A 17,929-nucleotide genomic window follows, 5' to 3' on the forward strand; every position below is an offset into this window, starting at 1 on the left:
AATTGCGACTCATTAATAAAATTATTAACAATTTATAATTCACTCCTATAAGTTCTAAATTTATGAAATAAATTGAAAAGAAAAGAAAATAAAAGAAAAGAAAAAGAACAATTCTTTCTATAACTGTAAAAGAATTTACGTAAAGAGCAATTTACTCTAAATCAACATCAAGTAAAAGAAGTTACGTGGAAAAGGTAATATTATCTTATTAAAAAGTTACTAAATAATAAACAATTAATTTTAGAAATATTAAATTGCCATATTTGATTGTAAATTAACATGAACATTAAATATTAATATTATTTTAAAAAATAATTAATAGATAATTAAATAATTATGAAAAATTAAATTATGTTGATTTTTTTGTTTTCATACAAATATAATAATTTTTAATATAAACATTTTCCGATTTTTACTGTCCATATATAAATAGTATCCCAAAGCAAATATAAATAATATAAAATTGCATCTGTTCCATAATACTTGTCGTATTTGAAATTTCACATTTATGAAATCATTAAATTTGTTTAAATTATAATAAATTATTAAATAAATTGACTATCTTAACCTTAATTTAATATTAATTTTCTAAGAAAAATATTAAATTAAAATAATAATTATCAGTCATATATAAAAAGTAAATATAAAAATATATATTAATTACTCTTTCAAATTTTTTTTAAATGTAATAAATATTATAAAAAGAAATAATAAATATATAAAGCAAACATATTTTTCCTCAGAAGTGACATGTGTAGTATTTTCTTTATACACTTCCACTTGGCACCTTAAGTCTACCCTTTATATTTCATCATTCTTTATTTATTATCATGGAGGCTGTAACTATTATTTTTAATTAATTTTATTAAAATATTTCTATCATTTTGGTTAAATTAATTTTAATTTTTGATCGTTATTTATTATTCCTATCATAATATTCTATCATTTTAAATAAAAAAAATTAATATCATGAATTTGAATATTATAAATTTTAAAATTATTTATTAAGTTATAAAATAATTATAATAAAAAAGTGAAATGTTAAAATTGAAACTAAATATTAAAATCAATATTTATTAAAGATCGTGCACACCGATACATGTGCCTATTAATATATGGAGAGGACACCAGACCGACAAACAGAAAGCAAGCGAAACAAAACAATGGAGCAAAATCCTTTGTTAGGAGGAGGAAGAAGAATAACCGAATACAGTCATGGTCTCTGTTCAGGTCAGATCCAAGCACTGGCAGCTATGTGTGAAGCTTTCGTTCCTCCATTGCCAGTAAACGATTTAAGTAACGAAATCCCAGTTGATAAGCAGCAGGCTCTTCGTTCCTTTTACCAAGCTTCTGGCTCTGATCCTCCAATCCCTCATGAGGTCAAATCTTATATATTATTTGTTTCTTCTCTAAAACGTTTTTGGGTTTTTGGTTTCTTCTTTATTACTCACTGGAATGATGACTTTATTTAATTATTAAAAAATAAATTTAAAAATAGTTCCTTTTTTAGTTTTTTAATTCCGTTTTCAAGTACTTTATGAATTGTTTATTTCTTCTTTTGACAATGGAAAGCAGGTAGCAGAGTTCATGGTGAAGAGAGGTCTACCAGAAATTGTAAAAGTAGTGAAATCGGTTTTGAAGGTTCTATCATTTAGATTGGGTACACTGTTGCTTTGTGGGTTCATATGCTTTGATTGGAATTGGCCATTCTTTCACAAATTTTCTGAACTTTCTGTGAAGAAGAGAGAAGAAATTCTCCTGAAGTGGTCAAGACAGAAGTACATTTTTCCTTTAAGAGCAGCCTTTGTCGCTGTCAGGATCTTCTGCCTGTACACCTTCTTCTCCAGGGTAATAATTATTTTTTTCACTTCTAATTGTATTTGGGTTTTTAATTTTCAAGTCTCAAATAATTTGCTCATAAACATAAAGCTCCTTCTTTATCTTCATGTGAGAAAATGAAGTTCCCAAATAAATTCTCGGTAGGGATGTGAAAGAGAAATGATTTTGACATCTTCCAATTAGCGACGTTTTAGTATTATCTTCTTAAGGATAAATGCCATATCTCTAAACTATTTTGTGACAGATCTAAGATGCTTTCACGTGCAAAAACACGTGACTATGGATATACAACTCTTTTAGTTCATGGAGAGAAATGTCATTACATACCTCTAGATAAGATATTTATTTATTTGCCATCAATAGAAGTGTTTGGTGACTTCTACTTAATTCTTTAATTGGTAATTAACCCCTATGTTTAGAAACATAGAAACCAATGCTATAATGAATTAATATTTTATATTATAAGTTATTATAACAGCTGAATACTAAAATTATCACCCAGAAACTAACAAAACAAGCTCTGATAATTTATTTCTATTGGGTACAGTTTTATTTTTGAACAATTTATTGCATAGGTACTTTCTTATTATTTCTCAAAATAAAAGTTTATTTTCTTTAATCGAAGAAGACGCAAAATTATAGCATAATTTACCTTTTTTTTTTTTCCAAATTTCACCATTTGTTACAGACAGATGAAAATTCTGAAAACCCAGCTTGGGAAGCAATTGGATATCATAAAGACAATAGAGAAAAGTTGAGAAGAGAGGAAAGACCTCTTCAGAAGGGGATAGTTGAACTTGCAAATGAAGATGATTCCACAATTCTCCAATCTCTCATTGAAAAAGGCCTCGAAGTCACTGAAGATTCAGAGCACAAAATCTGCAAGATCAAATGTGATGTTGTGATTGTTGGTTCTGGTTGCGGTGGTGGAGTTGCAGCTGCTGTGCTTGCAAGCTCAGGCCTGAAAGTACTTGTCCTAGAGAAAGGGAACTACTTTGTAGCAGAGGATTATTCTTCACTTGAAGGACCTTCAATGGCCGAACTATACGAGTCTGGTGGAATCCTATCAACTCTTAATGGGAAAGTAATGATTTTGGCCGGATCAACTGTTGGTGGAGGTTCTGCGATAAACTGGTCTGCCTGTATAAGAACACCGGATTATGTTCTTAGAGAATGGAGTCTTGATCATAAAATTCGATTTTATGGGAGCTCTGATTATCAATATGCAATGGATGCTGTGAGTAAGAGAATTGGTGTTACAGATAACTGTTTGAATGAAAGTTTTCAGAATCAAGTTCTTCGAAAAGGGTGTGAGAATCTTGGTTTGAAAGTCGAATCAGTTGCAAGGAATTCTTCTGCTGATCATTATTGTGGTTCTTGCAACTTCGGATGTAGAACAGGTGATAAGAAAGGAACAGATTCAACTTGGCTCGTCGATGCTGTATCCTGTAATGCTACAATCATAACAGGATGCAAAGCTGAGAAATTGATACTGGAGGATGATACTACCGGAAATAGAAAGAAAAAATGCTTAGGAGTGATTGCAAGAGCGGCAAATACAAATATCACTAAAAAGCTGCAAATTGAAGCTAGAGCAACAGTTTCTGCCTGCGGTTCTCTTTTGACTCCCCCGCTAATGATATCTAGCGGATTGTTGAATCCAAACATTGGCAGCAACCTTCATCTCCACCCGGTTGTAGTGGCTTGGGGATATTTTCCAGAGCATGAATCAGATTTCAAAGGCAAATCATACGAGGGAGGAATTATCACATCAATGCATAGGGTCATCTCGGAGGAATCCAAGGTCCGTGCCATTATACAAACCCCGGCACTTGGGCCATCCTCATATGCAGCACTATCGCCATGGGTTTCAGGGCAGGATTTCAAAGACAAGATGGTAAAGTATCCTAGAACTGCTGGCTTGTTTGCATTGATCAGAGATCAAGGTTCAGGAGAAGTGAAAGCAGAGGGTAGAATTAAGCACTGGCAAAACCAGTTTGATAAGGAGAACCTCAAGATTGGCTTAAGGCAAGCTTTAAGAATTTTAGTTGGTGCTGGAGCTGTGGAGGTCGGCACTTACCGCAGTGATGGCCAAAAAATTGCATGTAAAGGCATCCAGGATAAGGATTTAGAGGACTTCTTGGATACAGTCACTGTGAGTGGGCTAACTTCAAAGGAAGAGCACTGGACTTTGCTATTTTCTGCACATCAAATGGGTAGTTGTAGAATGGGAGCCACAGAGAAAGAAGGCGCGGTCGATGAAAACGGGGAAAGCTGGGAAGCAAAGGATTTATTTGTTTGTGATGGAAGTGTATTGCCAACTGCAATCGGGGTTAATCCCATGATCACGATTCAATCCACAGCATACTGCATTTCCAGGAAGATCGTGGAATCCTTGAAAAGATAGCTAAATTCTGGAAAATTGGAACTGTCCTTAATAATTTATACATGGTATAATTGCTTGATTGTGTAATATGATGATAAATAATAAGTCCAAGCACTTCGAGGTATTAAAACTTGTATGCAGCAACAAGAGTATATGATGTGCGAGACATGGACACTTGTTAATGAGACCTGTCTTAAAACTTTCCAACTTTATCATTTCATCAGCATCCTTCCTTGCAAGACAAAACAGAAAAATTGTAAAAAAGAATGGTGACTCTTGACGAGTAGGCTTGCGGGTTTATTCATCACCTATAACATCCAAAGAGATCAACATGAATTTGCTAACCACAAAAGCTCAATATTGTAAAAGGAGATAAAAAAATTCGAACAGGTAATAACCCTCATCCCTGTTATGTTATTGTTCAAGATTCAACACATTTGATTCACCAAAATTCATTTGGAGAGTTCTGAAAACAGCAACGACCAGAATGGCTTCATTTCTTGATTTCTTAACTAGATAATGCTTTTACTGCTTTCTCTGCAGCATCATCCAAGTCTTCTGCTGTAATTAGTGTCATTCCACTTTCCTGCAGATACGATCATCATCGCATAAGCAACTTATAAGTTGAACATCCATAATCCTTAACAAAACAAGATTTCCCTATGTCGTTATTGATACGATTCCCAGATTTCAAATTAATTACCTTAAGTATTCTCTTTCCTTGGTCAACATTAGTACCTTCCAAACGAACCACCACTGGTACTTTTAGTGCAACCTTCAAACAAGAGCACCGGCAAAAACTATGATTTAATAAAATATTCAATGATATAACTCATAACGCAAATCTATTTCTTCTCTGTTCTGGTAATTCTTTTAAGAACTAAAACTCAAAAAGTTGGATATAAATTATTTGGCAACTACTATTTCTAAAAATGAAAAAGTGAAAACAATTTGATGCAGATCTCACCTGTTTGGCTGCATTAACAATTCCGCTTGCTATCACATCACATTTCATAATTCCTCCAAATATGTTCACTAATATTGCTTTAACCTTATCATCCGAAGTTAATATTTTAAATGCCTCAACCACCTGTTCACAATTTTTAGATTAAAGAAATATATATTATACACATTGAACAAAATATAATTTAGCTAAAGAAAAATGAAAGGAAAAGATTTCAATTAAATCATTACCTGGTTTTCAGAAGCATTTCCACCGACATCAAGAAAATTGGCAGGAGTTCCCCCATGCAATTTAATTATATCCATTGTAGCCATTGCTAATCCAGCACCATTCACCATGCAACCAATTTCTCCATCTAAACCAATATAATTCAAATCTGCCTTGGCAGCAGCCACCTATCAAAGAAAGCAAGTGGAAGGACAGATTAGTAGAGCCATTTCATAATCATTTAGACAAGGGAATGCACAAGCATTCGTGTCTCTGGATATGTGAGTCAGATGCATAGACAAGGAATCAAGAATAGTCATTTAAATAATCAATCCTTTTTCTAAAACTGCCAAAATGTTCTCATATAAAGAAGAGTAAATGAGATCAATTTTTTTTTTTTTACTTCCTTAAGTTGTAAATCCTCCATAGCTCCACTTTATTCCTCCTCTGACGCCGAAAAACTGATTCATGTTTAGATTGTCAGATGTTTTTTACTCATAATTATTTTGCTTATGTAGATTCTACAGATAGCTTTCTTTCTTATGGAGGTTGTAGAGTCTATGAGTGGGATCAGCTCAGAGTATTCAATTTACTTATTAGCAAAACCTCAATTCAACTCCACCTCAATTCCAATCTAATTGGGTCAGTTAAACAGATATTTTTCATTCTCTCCCCTGAATTTAGGGCTACATTTACCGATGAACAAGAAGAGACAAGATAAGAATTTCTGAGAGAGATTCCCCTTTTCCCCATAGTTATACTGCAACTAACCTCTCGAGGATCTTCTTGTGTTGGATCCCGGAGACTAAAAATCTCCTTCTGACGGAAAGCAGCATTATCATCAAAGTTCAACTTAGCATCAGCAGCTACCAACTGTTTCTCAGAAGTTTCTGCAATGGGATTTATCTGTTCAGAAAGCCAAAAATTATTCACTGTAAGATATCCATGTAGGGAAAAAGTGCAAAGCAGCATTTGGGGTTGAGTCACATATTAACTTCATTGTGAAAATAATATTTGTACTCACCTCCAGCAATGTACAATCGCGCTCGTGAAAAAGCTTGTATAATTTCTTAACTTGCTCAATTGAATCCTTTCTATCAGCCACCTTTGGGGCTAAACCGTCCACAACTTTTGCAGCATCTTCATCAGTGATTCCTTTAAATACATCAATTGGCACCTAAAAGAAACAAGCAGTAGAAAAGTTATGCAAGAGTACAGAAACCAAGGACATAGAGACTGCCTGGATGACCACTATAAATCATGTGGGGAGGATAGCAACCTTGATAATTAAATCAGGGAATTTCTCTGCAAGGTCTTCAATGCTTGTTCCACCCTTTTTACAGGCAATGATAAGCTGTAAAACACGACACAGATAAATGCATGGTCAATTCAGAACAATAGCTCCAAATGAGTTAGAAAAATGGACAAGCATATTGATATAGATTGTAAAGTTTTAATGACTAAGAATGGTCTCAGATAGCTGAAACATACTGGTCCAGCAGTTTGACGATCCAGCATGATAGCAAAGTACATCTCATTCACGAGCGATAACTTTTCACACAGGTAAACCTGTCAAAGAAAAAGACATTTAAGCAGCTGGTCCATTACCATTTCCAAGAAAAAGTTTAAGAAGTATTGATGAGAGAAAAATCACATATCAAAAATTAAATATTTTATATTACTATTCCAGCCTTGAATTGAATGAAAATAAAATAAGCAGTGACACCTCAATAAAGATCATATCATGAAGACTTTCAAGCTTTTCAAAGTGATCACCTTATGAATATTCCATAATCATTTATTCACACAAAGATCCTAAGAATTACAACAAGACAAAGGGTAACCACCTGAACCTTGTTGCCAAATCTAGCCCCCTCTCCAAACAAACAGAGAGGATAGCTTTAAAATTTCACAAAAGTTAAATCTCAAATCTCATATAACTTTTACAAACAACTGCCAGTTAAGTTTAGTATATGACAGTTCACTCTAACATAAACACCAGATACACCTAAAATTGAATTAGTAACACAAGCAGAGTAGCATGAACTTCTATATAGCACCAGCTTTATAACTTAGAAACAATAAACTTCCAGTACAAGTCATTAACCCAAAATGTAATTACGAAAGAGAAACAATTTATATTTTTCCTTTTTTAAGCAACGTTCAATTAAAAAATTTTTAATTGAACTTTAATAAAACCTTCTTTTATTTCCTCCAAAATATATGAAGCTGCTTTATCATGCCTTATTAAGAGTATTAACAGATTCACGGATATGCATACGAATTCATCAAGATAATTTGTCAACATAAGTTTTACTTCAGAGGAATCAAATAGCCAAACCTTGCTGACAACTTTTCCTTGAGGACCAGTTTGCTTGGTAACAAGTATTTGACCAAGCATCTTTCCTGCAGGAAAGAAAAATATGACAAAGGATGAGAAGGGCTAACTGCCATGAATATTTCTTAGTCACACAGAGGAAATAATGTCTCTTTCAAAATTCTTAAATATGCAAATCTCGATAGAAAATACTCTTGCACCAAAGACTAGTTAGTATACACAACATGTTTGGAGACCACAAACAAGCAGTGTCATTCAATCATCAAACCAAACAAACCATCTCGATTGTTAAGGACTGACATCAAGAACCAGATACCTAAGAACTAAAGAACAATGTACTGAGCCAACCAAAGACAAAGCATATGTAGCTATGTAACAACATTAACATGAACCAAAATGGCAGTTTCTATTCAACTTATGTCCTCTAAGAAAGGGATAATGCCTCTCTACACTTAAAGGAAATAGAGTAGATTGTCAAGGGTATTAAATGAAGGCTAGAAACCCAAACAAGTAAGTTGTATCTACTTGGACTTCAACATTAATAGAAAATTTTTATGGATCAGCATAAAATGAAGACTAAATCTCAAGCACCAGAGCAACTTACCCAGGCTAATTGATCAAATAATAATGCACTGCACAAAAGCTATAAGTTCAAAATAAATAAACAGAGAAACACAGCAACAAGAACCATTCAGTGTAATTACCATGATTCATTTTCACCAGCACATCATCTTACATTTAAACATCTATCTAACATCATCACTACCATTATCAGTACAGAAGAGTTAAGCCTATGTTTCAACAATAAGAGAAATTGCAAATAGCTAACCAGAAAGGGGAAAAAAAATTCAATCGAGTTATTATGGAAATACAAAAGGCAAATTCTCATTACCAGCTATCTCTTCAACCTTGTCAGCCTTAACAATATGAACTCCACCCTCAAAGCCATTCTTAAATTTTCCTAAGCCTCGTCCACCGGCCAAAATTTGGCTCTTAACCACCAACTGCACCGATTCAATGATTGCATCATTATGTAAAGCTAAAGTTTTGACCCACAGTATTTGGATGTATGAACACAAAAACTGAGACTCAGTGCAAAATTACCCAGCTCATTGGGCTATATACTTTCCCATCTAATTTTGATTTCATGTAATCAATGGACAAACGCCATAAGATCCACAGCCAAATAAGTTTAATCAGATATCATAATGACAATTACCTCACTTTCATTTGGAAATACATCTTGAATTGCTTTTTTAACCTCGTCGACAGATGAAACAGCTACTCCTTTTGGAACATTGATCCCATATTTGCTCATCAAGTCAGCTCCCTGTTAAGAGAAACAACTATCACGCATTACCACCCAGAATCAAAACAATGCGTATTATTCAAGCAACTACATAGACCAACAACAACACAACCAAGCACTTAGCAGAGTACACAAAAACCGAAAAAGAACCCCAGAACTAGCACGTCCTTTGAGCCTCCAGCTTTTTGTTAATAGAAAGCGCATAAAAATAATAAATTACGAAAAAAAAACGTAAAATTCCAAATTAAACGCATGCCATATATTATTATGTTCCTTACTTTAACCAAATTAAAAATCACAGATACAAAGATCTAATCCCTATACGAAAACAAGTATACGCATATGCTTGTAAAGAAGAAGAAGAAGAAAACGGAAAGACCTGATATTCGTGAATGTTAAGACGGCGGAGTTGCTGCTGCTGCCATTTTCCGGCGACAGAGAGGGAGCGAGAAACTAGTTTGTTTAGCAATCCTCTCATTGTTCTTCTTAACAGAGAGAAACTTCAACCCTAGATACGGAAATGTTATAGAGAACGAGAGAGAGGGAGGGAGAGAGAAATAGGAGAGAGCTACCGGAATCAGAAGCGATCGGGTCAAGAACAAAAAAGAAGACGGACCCTAGCGTGGATTTTTCACTTGGCTTATTTCATTTGCAACCCCAACATTTTATGTATTTATGATTAGGCGCCCCTCCTATTCTTCTAATTATTCTCTCTACTTCCGTATATTCCTTGTTATATATATTCGACGTTTGGCTTATCAGGATTGGAGCGTGATGGAAAATAATTTTTCAATTAAATGAAATAAAAAATTATTTTTCAAACCTTATAACTAATTTATAACGAATAAGAGAACATCTATTAATCTTCTAATGAATTGATTGGTTGTATGCTATTAATCCATTGATTATTGTTAAATTATCATTACAATTATGATCAATGAACAGTGATTGCAGGGGGCAAAATAAAAAATAAAGTTTAGGCAACAGAAGTAATTTTTTAATTTTAAGGGAAGGAAATATAGTTTCCTGAATTTTTGGAATGATAAAATATAGTAATTTGTTTTTTTTTTCTAAGAAATAATTTATACTCATCTATTTTGATATACGCTGTAAAATGAATACAGGTCGCACCAACATAAATTTTGCAATATGTTATTATAAGTTTTCTTTAACATTTATTCGAAGCATTACAATTTTTTTGCATTCCACTCTCTTACATATACAAATCAATGAGGAGGAGGAGGAGGAGGGCAGGCATAGGCGCATAAACAGACTTTAGGGTCACCGGAGCAGAATCCCCGACCTCGGGGGTACTTGGTGCTGCATTCCTTCTTGCAACTTTCGTTATCTTGGCAATCCCAGCTAATTATACACTCGAAAGGCTCTCCTCCCTGACACAGTCCATCTTCAGCTGCCACAAAAAAACCAAAATTCTTTCATTTTCTTGCTAAAAGACAGCAGCAGTGAACATTTGGATTAACAACACTGTGAATACTCCATGCATAACCCAGTTTAAATCTAGATAAACAATGCACCTAAAGCAAAAAATTGCAGACCGAACATAAAAGCAAGAGGAGATTTTTACCTGCTGCAATGAGGAGGAGGACAAGGAAAAGGTAGGAGGTTAGTTTTGCCATCTCTTCACAACAATCTAAATAGCAAAATCCGCCAGTTAAATTTTTTGTTTATAGGTCCAGGAAGCTTATTTTGTCAGCTAATTTGGGCACTATATTACTCCCCACCAAATCAGCTCCAGGTCCACTCACGATTATTAAAGCTCAACAAACGATTAATTATAAATTATAAATGGTAACCCATATTGTTTTTGAACTGGCTTGAAACTATATCTAACAAAATCAGCAATATCTAGACATAATTAGCAAGAGATTTATTATTATCCCCAAGATATCACATGGATTTCTCAATCCCCTGCATAAATATTGTCCAACAGACCCTAAATATTTACCATATTTTGATATATTATTACCATATTTGATATATAAATTATTTATTATAAAAAATCACACCATTCAGAACAGGGTCAAGGTCAAGAGTAGAGTAAGTTATTTTCCTATGTGAAAATCAGAAGAATATTTCATAAATACAAATTGCAAAACTGTAACATGAACAATTCAACTAATACATATTGCATAATTTACATGAACTCTTCAATGAAAATATAATTGAGTAAAACTAACATTATTAAGAGCTAAAGAACAATGAGATCTGTCATGCTTTACCTGCATCAGCTAGGTACTATTTTAAGAACAAGGATGATGTAAAACAATGAACTTGCAAGAAGGTTGATATTCTCTAACTGCAGGTTATATTTGCGTACCTGAAAAATTAATAAGGGGAACATAGGGCTGCATCATTGAACGCAAGAAGGCTTCTTAGCATTGTAGTAGAAATGTGCAATCATCTGGACCAACTCATCCGCAGTTCGGAACTCTGCAAAGCCAGTTGTTTCATTATAATATTGAAAGAAAAAATTAGGATATATTATGTGATGGAAGCAATTGAACAAAACCATGCTTCTTGTATCTGTGTAAAGAGAATATTATGTCTCACCTCTCTCCCTATAAATGATCCTGTTTCCTCGTAAAAATAAAAGTTGAGGGCATTCTTTAACTTTAAGAGCATATGCCAAATCTCTTTCAATATTGATGTCTATCTTCACCGTCTGATTCCAAAAAAATCCAATATCGATATGTCTGTCAGCTTATCAATGCCTCAACAATTTAATAAGATACATGGTAATTACATTTATGCACTAGTAGTTTGCCATAAATTTTGGAACAAGCAAAAGAGACTAAATAAAATTGAATCCCAAAATTTAACGGTAAAAAAATCCGTATGAAAAAGAAAGCATTTGGTTAGGTAGATCCTAAAACAGCATTTAATATTTTCTAGTGTTGATCAAGGATTCGAGATACAGAAACAACAGAAAACAGATTTCTTCCCTCATTGATTAGAGGGTCAGCAAAATACAAAACTTAATCACAATGAACTTCAGTCAAACAAATAGAAGTCTAAAATGAAGTTTACAAATTTAAACTGAAAAAATGAGAAGTCTAATATACCCGAGGAGGCAGTCGATCCTTTGCACTCCAATACACTTTGGCTGCCTTCTCTAGCTCTTTCAAAGTGTTCCAGTTAACAGTTGCCCTAAACACAAAAGTTTTAGCTTTGTATTAATTATCCATTCATGCTCATTCAATACTCTACTCCAATTCACATGGTAACTAACCATTGGTTACATTGTGTTTCTCAGTAATCAGCACCATATGCATGGTATAAAGTTCCACAAAAACATAAAAACTATCTGCACATTTCAAGCTAAGATGCAAAGTTCATGAATCTCCATATCTGAAAGAGGAGGTTTCAGCCTCTTACAAAAATTGTATTGTGAAGATATAATGCAGTAAAGTAAATATCTTTTCCTAGGTCAGAAACTGGTTTTACTCTACAATTTGAACTCGATCAATAATTGAAGACGGCAAGGCGCATATAAATGAGAGAAACAACAATAAAGGGCTTTCATTTGATATCTTAAATTACAGAAGCTGCAGATATTAAAAACAAGCAACAATCTTTGGCATTTTGATTTTATGTCTCTCAACATACATTTAGATCTAGTTGTTAATTCATTTTGCTTATCAAATAACAAACACTCATCATAGGACCCTAAAAGCATTATCACACCTTTAACAACAATATTTGTGCTCTAAATTATATGAAATGCTTTTAGTATCAGTAAGTACCAGATAATAAAATATAGTTACCTGTTATATCTCTCAAAAACAAGAACAATTAGTGGGCTAGGATGAAAAGCAAAGCTCTCCCACTCAAGACAATTAATCTCTTTCACCCAGGTATCATCTGTCTCCCCTTCCCAGTCAATTTTCAATCCATCTTCTCCCACAACATTTTTAATTGGGTGCTTCTCAAAATACTCTGATGCTCTAATTCCCCAGCCCACATCAGCATCCAATGGCCAATTTGGGTCTTCCTCCTTAACCACCATTTTCTTTTTCTTTCCTTTTCCTCTACCAACTTCATGTGTATCTTCATATTCATCACTGTCATCATCATCTTCATCTTCATCATCACTGATTTCAGAATCCTCATCATTAACTTTATCCTTCATTATATTTTCATAGTTCTCTAAAAGTTTTGGATTCTGTTGTCGGATTGATGAAAATGTTTGCTCAAGTGATTTACGTACAAAATCTTCAACTGCAACAGCTTCACTCCTACGACCACGCCTTTGCTTGCGTGGAATGGTTGTTGGGAAGATTTTTCCAGGTTTTTCATCTTCATTTTGAGCATCTACAGCTTTCAGACGACGAGTTCTTGTTTTATGTTTTGCTTTTGGCTTGGAGTTAGTTTGAGGGTCAGGCTCTGAATCAGGATTCATTGAAGCAGCAAAGCAAGGAAAAAGTTTTATACTGTGTCCACAGGGTGTCAAAGAGGGCAACCCATATTTCAAATGACTATAAGTACTTAAAGCAAGATTACAAGCAGGAATTTGAGGATAAATTGAAGAAAAGAAAAACCAATTAGGCTCAGCATTTATGGAACAAAGAGGTGAAAAGGATTTTGGCATAGTAATTGTTTGCAGGGAAAACATTTTTCTCAACTCACAGGCAGATATTGATCAACAATGCAGAAATGTATTTATGCAGGGAATACAAAACCTACATTAACAGAGAAACTCAAAGATAGAAGAAATTTATCTTTAAAAACGAAGGAAACTCATATGCCATAAGCAATTCAATATCCTTTGCTGCTTTCACTATTCAAAAGTTATCATAAAGCAGTAAAAATTTATTCTCGGGTGATGATTCTAGTCTCCATCCCACATAGCATGTAATCTTCAGTCAATTCCTATTAAAAAAAGAAACAATCAACAAAAAGAAAATTCAATAAGAAATTAAACTAAATAGTAAAAACAACAATTCCAATTCTGCTGTAATATCAAACTGAAAACTAAACACACGGACCCATTAAACTAAATTTTTAGAATTGTTTACTAAAAGGACAATGCAATATCTAGGAAGAACGAATGGATTACATATTATTAGCAATAATATCCAATTTAAATGCCAAAAGAAAAAATTCCCAGCTAAGGTGCAATAGTTAAACTCACAGTCACTTCACCTCCAAAATTATCAATACGTCTTTCTTTGTGGAAAAGTTGGCTGTTTTATACCGGTCGAAGAACGCCTGAGTAATTGGATTCTCCTATTGTAAAGCAAAATCAAACGAACAAAACCATTAACTTTCGAAAAGGCAAAGAAAGCGAATGAAAGAAAGAGCGAGAGAGAGATATGCTGATGGACGCGCCAGTGAGCAAAAGTGCAAAACCCAAAACCCTTTCTTATCCGGATAATACGGCCCCGTTTATGGTACAGTTCTCTTGCTGGCTACTATACTTTAACGACATCGTTTTCTTATCCTGCTCCCACTCTTCCCATCTCCACCCCATCCCGGATCGATTTCGTCTGGGTCCATGCGGTTCAAGTTGGCTTATGAGCATAAGGGCCTAAACAATTTCATTCAAGTTGCCATACAACATGATTAAACTAAACTGAAACTAAATATTTTATGAATCTGTTATTTAAATGAAATATATTATTATAATCTAAAACTTAACGAGAATTGAAATAAAATAAAAATATTTTAAAATTACTAATTATAATTATTTATATATTTTTGTCATGCAATTCTTTTATAAAGTAAAGATTTTTATTGTTTTATTAAGGTTGTCTGTATATTTAGATTTTAAAATTATGTCAATATAAAATATGATAATTTGTTCACATTTGTTTAATATTGTGTTTACTCTTAAGCAATGAACAAAATCTAATTTTCTTAGAAATTGAAAAACTGGATTTTTTTTTTTTTTCTTTGTTAGATAAGTAATTTGCTTACGTGTCATATTGCCAGTGTTGCAAATGTTTGCGGCTTTTGAATTATGATGGTCCCCAACAGATTCCCAATATCCTATGGAATCTCCACCATTTGAGCATTTGGATTTTTTTTGGAAAGTTATCGTGTCTAACTACACTTTTATTGGAATTTCTCTGCATATAGCATTTTCTATCAATTCCTTTGAAAATGAATTTTCTAATTTAAAAAATAAATAATAATCTTAGAAGTCAATATTCGGGTTCGCCAGTTTAATTAAAGAAGCACATGAAGTGTTTTTATTCATGGAAGCTTAAATAGGTTAGACTAATATTTTGAATTACAGAGTGTAAAAATTTTTTCTATTTAGAATAATTTTAACCAATCAATAAAAATTATTTTAGTTGGAGAGATTGTAACTTGAAATCTCTTGCTATGCTTGTATCTAAAAAAAAAAAAATTTGCAGTGTGTATAATTTTGTTTAATTACATTTTTCTATTTATAATTTTGTTTCTCTTTTTCTTTTTTTGTGCCCTTTTTATTTATTTAGATATTCACATGAAGGATTAAAATATTTGTTAGAAGATTCCCTAAAAAAAGTATTTTGTGAGAAGCCAATTAGGTAAAATGCGGTTTAATTAGTCTTTTCACTCGTGTAACAAGTGAAAGGTCTTTCGACCACAAAGATTTTCACAAATTTAAAAAGTAAAAAGAAAACCAATCAATCAATAATTATTTCTATGCTGATAACAATACAAAAAGGCAAGGGCCATGGCTTGCCAAAACATTTTAAAGTCTTGAAAGCGTATTTTATTGGAAGATCAAAAAATCTTTACATTTTACGATTTGAAAAAATTAAACATTTTGATTATATATATATATATATATATATATATATATATATTGATAAAATAAGTGATCCCAAATTTATGGAATTATGAGTTTAGTATATATAATTTGCCCAAATATATATGCTCTAATTGAAAAAATAAAAAATTTAGCTTTTAACTTTGGCTTGTAACTCTATCAGCAACGTAGGCTGGGCATAGTTCTCGGGTTGATCTCCATTAAGCACATTTACAAAGAAAAACGATAACTTTAACTGTGACTAAGAGTCCAAATATCGGTGGTTCGCACAAAATAAAAAGATATAGCCTAATACAACATAATAATATAATATAATAAGAGGATTTAATATTATAACGGTTGCACTAAAAATGACTCGTGACCAATTACTTCTCGAATCTTTATGTAAAAATTAACGGTAGATCACTAAATATTATTTTAAATATCCAAATTACTATATTATAATAGTCACATTTCTACCAATATTTAAAATATTAAAACTTTTGCCAACTACCCGACTTGTGGTTGGTTTTGGAATGTTTGTTATGAGTTCATAATATTAGTATGTTGTCATATATTTCCATATATTTTTCCGAAAATAAAACATATGACAAGTATGTTTTATTAATATGAAATCTGGTTACAATTATCATAATCCATAAATATAAGCAATTAAATACATACTAACAATGTATAATGTCCTTTTCAAAAAAAATAAAAAAACAATGTATAATGTAATTTTAAATATTTCAAATGAATAATCAGTGAACAAACATACAATGTATAATTTAATTGCATATTAATAACTAATCTATTCACAATTCTCACGTGCATAAATTTTCATTTCAGCTTCAAAATCAAAATCTACGAATAATTATATATAATAAAAAAAAAAGAAAATAGAAATTTCCATGAAATATATACTGAAGATCAGATCTAAATACATGCAGATAGATACAGCGCAAAATGTCAAAATCCCTAACTATTCTTAATTTTCCCCATTTCTACAAAGAGAGATTCTCTCTCACACCATACACCTCGATAACCTCAAAAACAAATTCAAAAATGGAAAAGCCAATGGCTTTGATCCACGTGTCACGTCACATCTATAAGAAGCGAGCGAGCTGGCTTGGGTTCACAACGCCAGGTAAGTGGGCCCCTCCAGCCTTCAACAAACATGACACATCCACGTACCTTTCATAAGTTTCCTTGTTGCTATTCGGCTCGGCTTCCTTGGCTTTCTGACTCGCTTTTATCTTCTTCGACTCCACAAAACCAGCCGATACAGGAACCGCTTCGGCTCGAGACGGGGCCCACGGTTGACCAAAGAGTGTGCCTTTAGTGAGATATTCGTGGGCCAAATAACCGGCAAGGAGCTGATTAGACGGAGCCGGCTCAGGGAGGATTCCTGAGTCCAGTCGATTTATTGTCGGCTTGGGTAATTTTGTTGGTGGTGCAGGTGGTGGCGGTGGAGACGGCTTCAGAGAATCAAAACCCTCCCTCTCTTTCCGTTTATTTGACGTCAGAAAGCGACGAGGAGGTAAACGCATCGTTTTGGTATTCATTTATAACGTATTGATGCATGCCACGTCGGCACTCAAATCCAATCCAGAAATTGCGAAAGACAAACAACCAAGAGGAGAAACAAAAAAAATAAAAAAAGGAAAGCTAATAAATATTAAATAAATTCACTTCTCAACGAACGGTCTCTCCAGTAAAAAGTAAAAAACAAAAAATTGTCGGTACGAAAAAGTAAAAAAAAAGGTAAAAAAATTCGAGGAGAATAAGAAAATAAAACCTCAAAAACAAAAAAAATTACAGTGACAACGAGAATCTGAGATTGTTTTATAAAAAGGGAGAAAAGAGAGAGAGTTTTAAAGAGAGAGGAATAGGAGAGAGAAATTTAGGAATGAAATTGAGAAAGGTTTGGTCTATATTTATAGAGACTGAGTTAAACAATTGCCCCTAAAATATTATTTAAATTACATGAATGGCATGGGTTCCGTAATTACAATAATACCCTCTTCGTTACTTTTTCGGACTTGCCTGTAGAAGGAGAAGGAATAGATTCCTGTTTAGCCACAACGGGTATTAGTTTTACCTAACTCTAATTTTCCTTATCCATC

General features: G+C 33.1%; 4 protein-coding genes across 4 annotated transcripts; 1 reads left to right on the plus strand and 3 right to left on the minus strand.

Moving 5' to 3' along the window:
* The first annotated feature begins 1,112 nt into the window (after nucleotides 1–1,112).
* Nucleotides 1,113–4,445, plus strand: LOC105644506 (long-chain-alcohol oxidase FAO2). The gene is made up of 3 exons (XM_012229883.4): nucleotides 1,113–1,379; nucleotides 1,576–1,848; nucleotides 2,528–4,445. Exons 1-3 carry the CDS (start codon nucleotides 1,116–1,118, stop codon nucleotides 4,244–4,246), a joined length of 2,256 nt encoding a protein of 751 aa, XP_012085273.2. The 5' UTR covers nucleotides 1,113–1,115; the 3' UTR covers nucleotides 4,247–4,445.
* On the minus strand, nucleotides 4,401–9,696 carry LOC105644505 (ATP citrate lyase (ACL) family protein). Its single transcript, XM_012229881.4, has 12 exons — nucleotides 9,423–9,696; nucleotides 8,954–9,064; nucleotides 8,627–8,738; nucleotides 7,738–7,802; nucleotides 6,888–6,965; nucleotides 6,676–6,750; nucleotides 6,421–6,573; nucleotides 6,168–6,302; nucleotides 5,420–5,584; nucleotides 5,193–5,315; nucleotides 4,929–5,000; nucleotides 4,401–4,811 (listed from the first exon to the last, which is right to left on the minus strand). The coding sequence occupies exons 1-12, from the start codon at nucleotides 9,519–9,521 to the stop codon at nucleotides 4,734–4,736; spliced, it is 1,266 nt and encodes a 421-aa protein (XP_012085271.1). The 5' UTR covers nucleotides 9,522–9,696; the 3' UTR covers nucleotides 4,401–4,733.
* Nucleotides 9,697–11,381: 1,685 nt separating this feature from the next.
* Nucleotides 11,382–14,425, minus strand: MRL7 (polyadenylate-binding protein 2-binding protein). Its single transcript, XM_012229879.4, is given in 6 exon segments — nucleotides 11,382–11,419; nucleotides 11,421–11,494; nucleotides 11,615–11,726; nucleotides 12,127–12,211; nucleotides 12,829–13,933; nucleotides 14,196–14,425. Coding segments are annotated over 5 exon segments (1,149 nt in total). The 5' UTR covers nucleotides 13,677–13,933; nucleotides 14,196–14,425; the 3' UTR covers nucleotides 11,382–11,389.
* A 2,273-nt stretch (nucleotides 14,426–16,698) lies between these two features.
* Nucleotides 16,699–17,707, minus strand: LOC105644503 (uncharacterized). Its single transcript, XM_012229878.4, has one exon. It carries the CDS (start codon nucleotides 17,366–17,368, stop codon nucleotides 16,910–16,912), a length of 459 nt encoding a protein of 152 aa, XP_012085268.1. The 5' UTR covers nucleotides 17,369–17,707; the 3' UTR covers nucleotides 16,699–16,909.
* Nucleotides 17,708–17,929: the final 222 nt, after the last annotated feature.

The sequence above is a fragment of the Jatropha curcas genome, chromosome 3, assembly GCF_041381405.1.
Source record: "Jatropha curcas cultivar XTBG-Jc1 chromosome 3, XTBG_Jcur_1.0, whole genome shotgun sequence".
NCBI lineage: Eukaryota > Viridiplantae > Streptophyta > Magnoliopsida > Malpighiales > Euphorbiaceae > Jatropha > Jatropha curcas.

What these genes read in the sequence shown, in the direction of transcription:
- LOC105644506 (XM_012229883.4), top strand. Translation starts at nt 1,116, where the DNA reads ATGGAGAGGACACCAGACCGACAAACAGAAAGCAAGCGAAACAAAACA. An exon ending in ATCCTCCAATCCCTCATGAG is followed by an intron (nt 1,380 to 1,575) that starts GTCAAATCTTAT and finishes AATGGAAAGCAG; the next exon opens with GTAGCAGAGTTCATGGTGAA. An exon ending in TGTACACCTTCTTCTCCAGG is followed by an intron (nt 1,849 to 2,527) that starts GTAATAATTATT and finishes CATTTGTTACAG; the next exon opens with ACAGATGAAAATTCTGAAAA.
- LOC105644505 (XM_012229881.4), bottom strand. Translation starts at nt 9,521, where the DNA reads ATGAGAGGATTGCTAAACAAACTAGTTTCTCGCTCCCTCTCTGTCGCC. An exon ending in TTAACATTCACGAATATCAG is followed by an intron (nt 9,065 to 9,422) that starts GTCTTTCCGTTT and finishes TTCTCTTAACAG; the next exon opens with GGAGCTGACTTGATGAGCAA. An exon ending in TATTTCCAAATGAAAGTGAG is followed by an intron (nt 8,739 to 8,953) that starts GTAATTGTCATT and finishes GAATCGGTGCAG; the next exon opens with TTGGTGGTTAAGAGCCAAAT.
- LOC105644503 (XM_012229878.4), bottom strand. Translation starts at nt 17,368, where the DNA reads ATGAATACCAAAACGATGCGTTTACCTCCTCGTCGCTTTCTGACGTCA.